General features: G+C 43.9%; 1 protein-coding gene across 2 annotated transcripts in view; it reads left to right on the forward strand.

The window, feature by feature from the left end:
- Positions 1-12,154, forward strand: part of Strip2 (striatin interacting protein 2) — a 62,942-nt gene that overhangs the window by 40,991 nt on the left and 9,797 nt on the right. Inside the window, exons 18-19 of one of the 2 annotated variants that reach the window (XM_045160969.1) lie at positions 1,385-1,451; positions 11,476-11,580. In XM_045160969.1, coding sequence (XP_045016904.1) covers positions 1,385-1,451; positions 11,476-11,580 — 172 coding nt within the window. The remainder of the gene's footprint in view (positions 1-1,384; positions 1,452-11,475; positions 11,581-12,154) is intronic. The other variant, XM_045160970.1, reaches the window with a different exon arrangement.

Genomic DNA, 12,154 nt, shown 5'->3' on the forward strand with positions numbered 1-12,154 from the left:
TTGACCAAAATTGATTTCTTGGCTGGGCATGGTGGTGCATGCCTTTAATCCCAACACTTGGGAGGCAGAGGTAGGAGGATCACTGTGAGTTCAAGGCTACCTTGAGACTACATAGTGAACTCCAGATCAGCCTGAGGTAGAGTGACACCCTACCTCAAAAAACCAAACTAAATAAATAAATAAAAATAGATTTCTTAGACAAAGATAAAGACTTCTAGCCAAACAAATTGTTTTTGAATTTTTGATTTTCAAAATCTAGATAGGTCCAAGGAACCCCCTGCTCAAATTTATAGCCTCTGCATTGTCAATATCCTTTACTCATTTCAAGCTGCACGAGTTTGGATATATTTGTGTTAGAACCACACTGATTAGTCGGGTTGAGTATCAGACTGAGGGAGCATTAGAGATTAGCTAGCCCTGTCCTGCACTTGGCTAGTGAAGGAGATCAAGAAAGAGGACAGCCACTTGTTGCATGACCACATCTGTGATTATGTGGTGCCTTAGTTCCTTTCCTGACTCGTGCCTGTGGCTTTCTGGCAGTTCCCACTATTTGGGTTTTTTTTTTTTTTTTTTTTTTTTGGTTTTTCAAGGTAAGGTCTCACTGTGGCTCAGGCTGACCTGGAATTCACTATGTAGCCTCAGGGTAGCCTTGAACTCACGGCGATCCTCCTACCTCCGCCTCGCGAGTGCTGGGATTAAAGGCGTGCGCCACCACGCCAGGCTTAATTCCCACTATTTGGGAACAGACACTATTAACAGTCCTTGAGCTACTAGATGCTACAGGAACGTGCCCATGTCTCAGAGTTCCTTTAAACAAACTTCTGAAGTTACCCCCAGAGCTCTTGGCCTTCAGAAAGATCAGGTGAGAGACACAAGAGGTCTTCATTTCATCTTCATACCCTCAGAGTATCATTTAGTTGATGGATTTGGGCAGCATTTCCAGGAACACTATCCATACGTATACATAAAGACAGAGCAAAAGCACTTAGGTTTATCTGTTCCTTAAAGAAGCAGAGAGGCCAAGAAGGAAGAGGTTCTCCTTCTGCTTTAGCTCTTTTTTTTTTTTTTTTTTTTTTGAGTTAGGGTCTCACTGTAGCCCAGGCTGACCTGGAGTTCACTATGCAGTCTCAGGGTGGCCTCAAACTCATGGTGATCCACTTACCTCTGCCTCCCGAGTGCTGGGATTAAAGGTAGGCACCACCGCGCCCAACTTGCTTCAACTCTTTTTGTGTCTATAGGATGAGGCCAGCTTAAAAATTTACTCAGTAGTAGTTCAGTTTCGGCTTAGTCTGCTAGAGAGAAACGACTCCTGTCCTTTTCAAAGGCAGCCATCTCCTACTTTTGCCTTTCTCCTAAAGCCTATCCTTATCTCCACATCTTGCAGCATCTCCGTCCTGGATTACCCATGCTGTACCATCCAGGATTTGCCCGAGCTTACTACGGAGAGTCTGGTAAGCAGATGGGGATTTGCGCCCTTTGAAGTTGACTGGTGCCAGAGGCTGGCATTTTCTTTCTTCTCCAGCCCCTTAACGTTGTGGTTTGGGAGTCTCGGCTCAACGAAGGCATACTGGCAGGAGCACAGAGGCAGCGAGGTTTAAAGCTGATGACCCAGTTGAGAAAGGTTTGGAAAAGCCGAGCTTAGTATCTTGGAAAGAGCCAGTGAAGAACATTGAGGAGAGCCAGTGAAGAACATTGAGGAGAGTTAATTTAGAAAAAAAATAGGACCAGAAACTCAGTGTGAAGATCTATACTGTGAATAACAAGAGAATCTCTTCTAATGTGGTACCAATAAAATAAAATAAAAGCCGGTGTAGTGGCACACGCCTTTAACCCCAGCACTTGGGTGGCAGCGGTAGGAGGATTGCCGTGAGTTCCAAGCCAGCCGGGGACTTCAGAGTGAGTTCCAGGTCAGCCTGAGCTAGAGGGAGACCCTGCCTTGAAAAAAAAAAAACTATCTTTTTTTCTGCTGTGTTACAGGCAATTTACTTTAATTTTTTTTTATTTATTAGAGAGAGAGAGATAAAGAGGCAGAAAGAGAGAGAGAGAGAGAATGGGCATTCCAGGGCCTCCAGCCACTGTAGACGAACTCCAGATGTATGTGCTACCTTGAGCATCTGGCTTACATGGTCCTGGGAAAACTAACCTGGGTCCTTTGACTTTGCTGGCAAGCGCCTTAATAGTTAAGCCATCTCTCCAGCCCAACAATTTCCATTTCATTTTCATATTGGTTATACAACTGGGGAAGCAAAAAGTACAGCCACTGAAGAATATCAAATATTCCAGAAAGATCTTCATCCTCTGAATTATTCAGTTCTGTGAAACTGATTGACCAGAAGCATATTGAAGATGAGGTGCGTGCCTCATCTGTATTGCCACAACTACTTAAAATGTGCTACTTTTATCCTGTTGCATTGCAATAACTTATCTGTAACTTTCTCAATTTAACTGTAACTCTAATGGGAGAAATAGCATCATCTCCTTTTTTTTTTTTTTTTTTTTTGAGGTAGGGTCTCTCTCTAGCCCAGACCTACCTGGGATTCACTATGTATCTCAGGGTGGCCTCAGACTCACAGTGATCCTCCTACCTGTGCCTCCTGAGTGCTGGGATTAAAGGCATGAACTACCATGCCTAGCATATCATCTCCATTTTTATTTCCTCAGAGACTAACGCTATGTCTGGTACATTCAAGACTAATGCTAAATGATTAAATGATATAGGTGCTACAATCCTTTGTTCCCCATCTTTTTTTTTTTTTTTTTCTTTTCAAGGTTGGGTTTCACTCTAGCTCAGGCTGACCTGGAGTTCACTCTATAGTCTCTGGGTGGCCTTGAACTCATGGCGATCCTCCTACCCAGCCTGTTCCCCATCTTTAATACCTGCAGAATGTTGAATCAGAAGAATCACTATGTAAAAGTAGATTCCTTTTGTGGTATAGTTTTTTTTTTGGGGGGGGTTGGGTTTTCAACGTAGGGTCTCACTCTAGCCCAGGCTGACCTGGAATTCACTATGAATCTCAGGGTGGCCTCGAACTCATGATGATCCTCCTACCTCTGCCTCCCGATTAAAAAATGGGATTAAAGGCGTGCGCCACCACGCCCGGCTTGTGGTATAGTTTTTATAAACCCCTGAAAAATTGCTTCATGGGAATGGACTTAAGAGTCATTTTGCCAAGATGGGCATGGTAGCACACACCTTTAATCCCAGTACTCGGGAATCAGAGGTAAGAGGATCACTGTGAGTTCAAGGCCACCCTGAGACTACATAGTGAATTCCAGGTCAGCCTGGACTAGAGTGAAACTCTACCTCGAAAGAAAGAAAAAAAAAAGTCATTTTGCCCAGCTTCCTTATATTTCAAAGATGAGAGGCCCAAATACTCAGATGAAGTGACTCACATAGGTAAAAGACCTAAAATTAGACATCAATTAAAATATATAAGCCAGGCATGGTGGCACACACCTTTAATCCCAGTACTCAGGAGGCAGAGATAGGAGGATCACCGTGAGTTCAAGGCCACCCTGAGACTACATCATGAATTATTTCCAGGTCTGCCTGGGCTAGAGTGAGACCCTACCTCAAAAAACAAAAACAAAAACAAAAAAAGAAAGAAAGAAAGAAAAAACAATTCTAGCAGCAGATCCAGGCTGGTAGTGCATACCTGAGGCCCAGGAAGGATTATTGAGAGTTCAAGGTCTTCCTGGGGCTACAGAGTAAATTTGAGGCCAGCCCGGGGCTATAGAGTGAGCTCCAAATTAGCCTGGACTAGAGTGAGACCCTGCTTTGAAAACAACAACAAAAAATTCTACTAGTAGATTGTCTCAAAGAATATATTCAGCTTTTGTTGCCTAAATCTAATCCTTGATACAATGTGTATTGGTATGGTCATACCTAGTATTAAGCCTTTATTATTTTCCAAGAATGGGCAAAAGCATGTACCTAGTTAAATTAAGTCACATAAGGTATTTTACTGCTTTCTGTGAAACACTAGTGGCACCTGGTGGCTTTATTTAGTAACCACAGACTTTTTTTTTCTTCTTAAAATATAAGTGCTTCAGCCGGGCATGGTGGCGCATGCCTTTACTCCCAGCACTGGGGAGGCAGAGGTAGGAGGATAACCATAAGTTCAAGGCCACCCTGAGATAACATAGTGAATTCAATCCCAGCACTTTAAAAGGGTGGACCATTGGAAAATTGTTCAAATTCTGGCTTGATTACTCTTGAGAAAGACATGAAGTATATTCACATCACTTAAATTTATCCAGTCCTTACTGAGTTTAGTTTTTGCAGTTCATCCCAGATTTTGGTTAGTTTTGGTGGGCTTTTTTTTTGGGGGGGGGCAGGTTTTCAAAGTAGGGTCTCACTCTAGTTCAGGCTGTCCTGGAATTAACTGTGTAGTCTCAGGGTGGTCTTGAACTCACAGCGATCCTCCTACCTCTGCCTCCCGGAGTGCTGGGATTAAAGGCATGCGCCACCACACAGGGCCTGGTTTTTGTTTTCAGATGTAATCATTATGTTCAGCTAGTGAGATCCATAACATTCTTTTCAGGCATGATTTAACGACTGATTTATGGCCTTTTAAAATAAAGCCTTTGTAACTTGGTCATTGTGGAACACACCTGTGACCCAAGCACCTGGAAGGCAGAAGCAGAGGCAGAATTGCTTCAATTCAAAGTCAGCCTGGACCACATAGTGAGTTCCAGACCAGTGCAGGCTACATAGTGAGACCATCTCAAAATTAAATAAGTGAAGAAAGGGAGGGAGGGAGGAAAGAAGTCTGAACTCTGTCTTTGTGTTGGTATTCACCACCACGGTTTAAAACCAATGATGCCCTTAACTTTATTATTATTATTACTGGCTTTTTGAGGTAGGTCTTTCACTCTAGCCCAGGCTGACCTGGAATTTACTATGTAGTCTCAGAGTGGCCTTGAACTCTCAGAGATCCTCCTACCTTTGCCTCCCGAGTGCTGGGATTAAAGGCATGCGCTACCATGACTAGCTAACTTTATTATTATTAATATTATTATTATTATTATCCTTTTGAGGTAGGGTCTCACTGTAGCTCAGACTGACCTGGAATTCACTATGTAGTCTCAGGGTGGCCTCAAACTCACAGTAATCCTCCTACCTCCGCCTCCTGAGTGCTGGGATTAAAGGCATGTGCCACCACACCTGGCACTATTGTTTTTTAAAAATATTTTATTATTTACTTGCAAGCAGAAAGAGAACATAGGTGTGGTGGTTTAATTTAGGTGTCTCCATAAACTTATGTCTTCTGAATTCTAGGTCCTCAGCTGGTGGCAATTTGGGAATTAAAACTTCCTGGTGGCAGTGTATTGTTGGAGGCAGGCATATGGGTATTATAGCCAGCTTCTTCTTGCCAGTGTTTGGCACACTATGGCAGGGTTTCTTATTGGAACCTAGAGATGGCCAATTGGGCTAATCTAGCTAGCTAGTTACCCTGTGTCCCCTGTCCCCATCTCCTGAGGTCTGTGATTATAGGCTAGCCACCGTGCCCTGCCCAGCATTTACTTGAGTTTTGAGCATCTGAATTCTGTTCTCATGCCACCTTATATATCTGGCTTATGTGGGTCCTGGGGAATCAAACCTGGGTCCTTTGGCTTTGCAAGCAAGTGCTTTAATCACTAAGCCATCTCTCCAGCTCTTGACTATTTTTTTTTAATGTGTATATTTTGAGGTAGGGTCTTGCTCTATCCCAGGCTTCTTTTTTAAAATATATTTAATTTATTTATTTGGGGGAGCAGATAAAGAGAAAATGGGAGCTCCAGGACCTCTAGCCACTGCAGAGGAACTCCAAATGCATGTGCCACCTTGTGCAACTGGCTTATGTGGGTACTGAGGAATTGAACCTGTGTCTTTATGCTTCACAGGCAAGTACCTTAACTGCTAAGCCATCTCTTCAGCCCTCCCTTTTTATTTGCAAGCAGAGAAAGAGAGAGAGACAGACAGAGAGAATGGGTGTGTCAGGCTGTAGCCACTGCAAACAATTGATATGTGCCACTTTGTGCTTCTGGCTTTACGTGGCTACTGGGAAATTGAACCTGGGTCATTAAGCTTTGCACGCAAGTGCTTTAACCGCTAAGCCATCTTCCCACCTCCCTAGTTCAACCTTATAGGAAACAGAAGGGAGTGATTTGCCTGAGATCATATGACAGGGATGACACCATGATCCAGGTGTTCTGACGCCCAGTGCTGCTTCTAAAAGCTACCTGTCTACTACTGTCAGTTCTGTGATATACTAATGTATATGTATATGTGTGTGTGTGTATATATATATATTTTTTTTCTTTTTTCTTTTTTTTGAGTTAGGATCTCCCTCTAGCCCTGGCTCATCTGGAACTCACTCTGTAGTCCCAGGCTGGCCTTGAACTCACAGCAATCCTCCTACCCCTGCCTCCCAAATACTGGGATTAAAGGCATGCGCTTCTTAAAATGTTTAAATTCCAGGTCAGCCTGGGCAACATAATATCTCAGAAACAGCCCCTCCATTTAAAAAAGAAAAAGTAGCTCTATTAACCAAACAAGATGTAAAACTTTACCTGTTTGTTGGGTTGGAGAGATGGCTTAGTAGTCAAGGTGTTTTCCCACAAAGCCAAAGGATCCAGGTTCAGTTCCCCAGGACCCATGTAAGCCAGATGCACAAGGGGATGCATGTGTCTGGAGTTCATTTGTAGTGGCTGAAGGCCCTGACATGCCTATTCTCTCCCTCCCCCACTCTCAAATAAATAAAATAAAATTTTTAAAAAGTTAAAAAAACTTGACATGTTTGGGGGGCAAGCCAGACTAGCTGATGTACCAGACTGGTTGATGCAGTAGGCAGACATGCCTATGGAAATTTCTCTGAGGAGCATGCAGAGAGATGGTTTTCCTGGAACTAGTGTAATTACAGTATTGAACATTTGCTAAGGAAAGGGAGCATCATTTCTAAAGTTTTCTGAAATGCTTTAATGCTTGATATTCATTCAAAATGCCTAGATGCCCATTCTGCATTAGATGGAAGCATGATGTCTTCACTTCACATTCATCTGGGAAAGGAAAATATAGTTTACTTTTTTTTCTGTTTTCTTATTTATTTATTTATTTGAGAGTTACTGAAAGAGAGAGAAAGAGGAAGATAGAGAGACAGAGAATGGGTGCCCCAGGGCTTCCAGCCACTGCATACGAACTCCAGACGCATGCGCCCCTTTGTGCATCTGGCTAATGTGAGTCCTGGGGAATCGAGCCTCGAACCGAGCTCCTTAGGCTTCACAGGCAAGCACTTAACCACTAAGCCATCTCTCCAGCCCTCTTGTTTTCTTTTTTATGTTCTTTTCTTTTCCAAGGTAGGGTCTAACTCTAGCCCAGGCTAAACTGGAACTTACTGTTGCCCTAAGCTGGCCTCAAACTCCTACCTCATCCTCTCAAGTGCTGGGGTTAAAGGTGTGTACCAACAAGATCTTTTCTTCTTTTAAAGACAGGCTCTCACTCTGCAGCCCAAACTGTCCTGAACTTACTATGTAAATTAGTCTGGCCTTGAACTCATGGCACTCTACCTGCCTTGGCCTTCCAAATGCTGGGGTTATGAGCCACCATACCTGATAAGGAGCTATTTTTCTATTCAGCATACAACTCGGTTTTACATGTCACCAGCTCTCACCTTCTCCAATCACATGCAGATGTGAAGAATTTCAAGGGTGTTAGTTTGGCCATCATACCCAATTTATTTATATAGTTCTGGTATATATGTCACATAAATCAATACAATAGTAAATACATTTGTTCTTGAAAATGTTGCTCTGAATAGATACCTGCTTTTAAATCTGACAGTCATCTCTTGTCTCCTGTACTTACAAGCTGGGAAGATAGCTCAGTTGGCAAATTGCTTGCCTTCCAAGCAGGAGGACATGAGTTTGACTTCCAGAACGCATGTAAAAATGCTGGGCATGGTGGTGCGTGTTTGTAAGCTCAGTGCTGGGAAGGCAGAGATAAGTGGATCCCCGGAGTTTGCTGGCAGGCCAGCCTAGTTTAATTGGCAAGCTCCAGCGCATGAGAGACCCTATCTGAAAAAAGGTAGGCAGTGTTCCTGAGGCATGATACCCAGAGTTGTCCTTTGGCCTCTGCACATGCACCACAGACACACACACACACACACACACACACACACACACAGTTTGTTTGTTTTTGACCTAAGAGAGAGAGGCAGAGAGAGACTGCCAGGCTTTATAAACAAGCACTTTTAACCACTGAGCCATCTCTGTAGCCCAAAATTTATTAATTAAGAAGAAAAACATGGGGCTACAGAGACAGCTCAATGGTTAAGGTGCTTGCATGTGAAGCCTAAGAGCTCATGTTTGTTTGTTTGTTTTTTCGAGATAGGGTCTCACTCTAGGCCAGGCTGACCTGGAATTCACTATGGAGTCTCAGGGTGGCCTCGAACTCGCAGCAATCCTCCTACCTCTGCTTCCCAAGTGCTGGGATTAAAGGCGTGCACCACCATGCCCAGCAAGAACTCATGTTTTAATCTCCAGGTCCCACATGAACCAGGTGCAGTCATGCAAGTGTGCAATGTTGCACATGTGCACAAGGGGGCGCATGTGTCTGGAGTTCATTCCCAGCTGCTGAAGGCCCTGACACATCCATTCTCTCTCTCTCTCTCTCTGATTCTTTCCCTCTCTCAAATAAATGAGGGCTGGGCGTGGTGGCGCACGTCTTTAATCCCAGCACTCGGGAGGCAGAGGTAGGAGGATCATCATGAGTTGGAGGACACCCTGAGACTACATAGTGCATTCCAGGTCAGCCTGAGCTAGAGTGAAACCCTTCCTTGAAAAAAATAAAATAAAATAAATAAATAACCTTGAGACTACATATTGAATTCCAGGTCAGCCTGGGCCAGAGTGAGACCCTACCTTGAAAAACCAAAATAAATAAATAAATGAATGAAAAACATGGAGCTGGACATGGTGGCACATGCCTTTAATCACAGCACTTGGGAGGCAGAGGTAGGAGGATCACTGTGGATTTGAGGTCACCCTGAGACTACATAGTGAATTCCAGGTCAGCCTGGGCTAGAGTGAGACCCTGCCTCAACTCTCCCCACTCCACCCCCCCGCCAAAATAAAGTAAGAAAGAAAAAGAAGGGTTGGAGTGATGGTTTGCCTGGAAAGCCAAAGGACCAAGGTTTGATTCCTCAGGACCCACATAAGCCACATGCACAAGATGGCCCATGTGTCTGAAGTTTGTTTGCAGTGGATGGAGGTGCTGGCGTGCCTATTCTTTCTCCCGCCCCTCAAATAAATAAATAAAATATTTGAAAGAAAAAGGAAAACATGGGACTGGAGAGACTGCTCAGTGGCTAAAGCGCTTGTAAAACCTAATGACCTGAGTTTGACTCCCTAGTGTCCATGTGAAGCCAGATGCACAAAGTACTGCATGCATCTGGAATTTGTTTGCAATGGCTAGAGGTCTTGGTGTGCCCATTCTCATTCTTGTTCTCTCTGCTTGCAAATAAAAAAATATTTTTTTAAAGAAGTGAACACCCTTGTTTTTTTGGTTTTTTTTTTTGAGTTTTTTTTTTAAATATTTTTTATTCTTATTTATTTGAGAGAGAGAGAGAGAAAGAAGGGCACACCATGGCCTCCAGCCACTGCAAATGAACTCCAGATGCAGGAGCCAACTTGTGCATCTGACTTATGTGGGTACTGGGGAATTGAACTTTGGTCTTTGGGCTTCACAGGCAAGTGCCTTAACCACCAAGCCAGATCTCCAGCCCCTTTTTTAGTTTTTTTGAGGTAGGGTCTCACTGTAGCCCAGGCTGACCTGGAATTCACTGTGGAGTCTCAGGGTGGCCTCGAACTCATGGCGATCCTCCTACCTCTGCCTCCCAAGTGCTGGGATTAAAGGCGTGCGCCACCATGCTGGGCAAGAACACCCTTGTTAAGATGAGCCATCTGCTATATAGTTTGGTAAAGAAAAGGAAGTACTGATCTAAAAAATTCACCCATTTGGGCTGGAGAGATGGCTTAGTGGTTAAGTGCTTACCCTGTCTCAAGGCTCAATTCCCCAGTACGCACATAAGCCAGATGCACAAGGGGGCACACGCGTCTGAAGTTCATTTACAGTGGCTAGAGGCCCTGGCACGCGCCCATTCTCTCTCTCTCTCTCTCTCTCTCTCTCTCTCTCTGTCACTATCAAATAAATAAATAAATAAAAATAATTAAAAAATAAAAAATTCACCCATGATGAATATCAGATCCATCCAACATGGTTTAAAATCTACCAGAATGAGGGCTGGAGAGATGGCTTAGCAGTTACAGTGTTTGCCTACAAAGCCAAAGGATCCTGGCTCAATTCTCCAGGACTCAAGTAAGCCAGATGCACAAGGGGGTGCATGCATCTGGAGTCCGATTGCAGTGGCTGGAGGCCCTGGTGTGCCCATTCTCTCTCTCTCTCTACCTATTTATCTCTCAAATAAATAAAAAATATATATATATTTAAACAATCTCATCAGCCGGGCATAGTGGCACACATCTTTAATCCCAGCACTTGGGAGGCAGAAGTAGGAGGATCACTGAGTTTGAGGCCACTCTGAGACTCCATAGTGAATTTCAGATCATCCTGGGCTAGAGAGAAAACCTACCTAAAAAAAAAAAAAATTTTTTTTTAATCTACCAGAATGAGACCAAAGCCCTTCAGATGATCAAAGTAATGAGACTCCTAACATTTACAAACATTGCTTATCTAAGTACAGAGTATATGGGGTAAATTTTGTTGTATCAGCTCTTTTCTGATTCTAAGCAGTAAGCTTGGTTGAGTCAAGTCCCCGTGTTCATGTATCCCCTTTCTAACCACTACCTGCTGTTGCTCAAGGAAGTATTGCCAGCTGAATGTTTGTTTTGGTTTTGTGGTGGTGGTTGTTTTTTATTTATTTACTTATTTATTTCTTGGTTGGGAATCAGACCCACAGCCTTGCATATGCTAAGCAAGTGCGCTACCACTGAACCACTGAGCTGCATACCCACCCAGCCCAGCTACATGAGTTTTCAGGTGAGGGATATGCTGTTATGTGCTTGGAGACAAGACCTCATTGTGTAAAGGGCAGGAAGAAAGGAGGTGACGTTTCATATCAGAATGCCTCACCTAAGGGCTGGCGAGATGGCTTAGCAGTTAAGCAATCACCTGTGAAGCCTAAGGACCCTGGTTCGAGGCTCGATTCTCCAGGTCCCACGTTAGCCAGATGCACAAGGGGGCGCATGCATCTGGAATTCATTTGCAGTGGCCGGAGGCCCTGGCGCACCCATTCTCTCTGTATCTGCCTCTCTCTCTGCCTCTCTCTCTCTCTGTCCATGGCTTTCAAATAAATAAAAATAAACAAACAAACAAAAAAGAATGCCTCACCTAAACTGAGCAGCAGGGACTTGCGGGCTTGGTGAGAGTGGGAGCTGTATTGGTGCTCAGCTAATGATGGATGTTCCTTACTTCAGGAAGCTGGGGACAACAGCCAGTTCTGCTGGAGGAACCTGTTTTCCTGCATCAACCTCCTGAGGCTGCTCAATAAACTAACCAAATGGAAGCATTCCAGGACCATGGTGAGTGGGCATTTAGATCACAAAGGACTCCATCCAACTGGATGTTCTTAATCATTACTGAAGACTTGCTTGCTTTGAAAGGTCTCTAGGTAGATACTGAATGCTACATAAGTTCCAGTGCCTTCTAATTCTGGGTGCTGATTCTAAGTAAGGCGGTTACTCACCAGCCCTTTTATTTTCAGGGAGCTAAATATGGGCCCACCCTTAGGGTAGTGATGACAGGGAGAAGTTAGCCACATTTGGATCATAGTTACATATCCCAAACGTACAAGTCCAACGTTATTTCATTGCAGCATTGCTTGTAATATTGAATTTTTAAAAACTTACTTATTTGAGAGAGAAAGAGAGGGAGAAAGAGACAGAGACAGAGAATGGGCTCATCAGGACCTCCTGCTGCTACAAGTGAACTTCAGTCACATGTACCACTTTGTGCATCTGCCTTTACATAGGTACTGGGGAACCAAACCCAGGCCATCAGGCTTTGCAAGCAAGTACCTTTAACCACTGAGCCATCTCTCCAGCCCTATGCAATATTGAAAACAACCTAAATACCCACTTACACAGGACAAGAGGC

The sequence above is a fragment of the Jaculus jaculus genome, chromosome 10 (assembly GCF_020740685.1).
Source record: "Jaculus jaculus isolate mJacJac1 chromosome 10, mJacJac1.mat.Y.cur, whole genome shotgun sequence".
NCBI lineage: Eukaryota > Metazoa > Chordata > Mammalia > Rodentia > Dipodidae > Jaculus > Jaculus jaculus.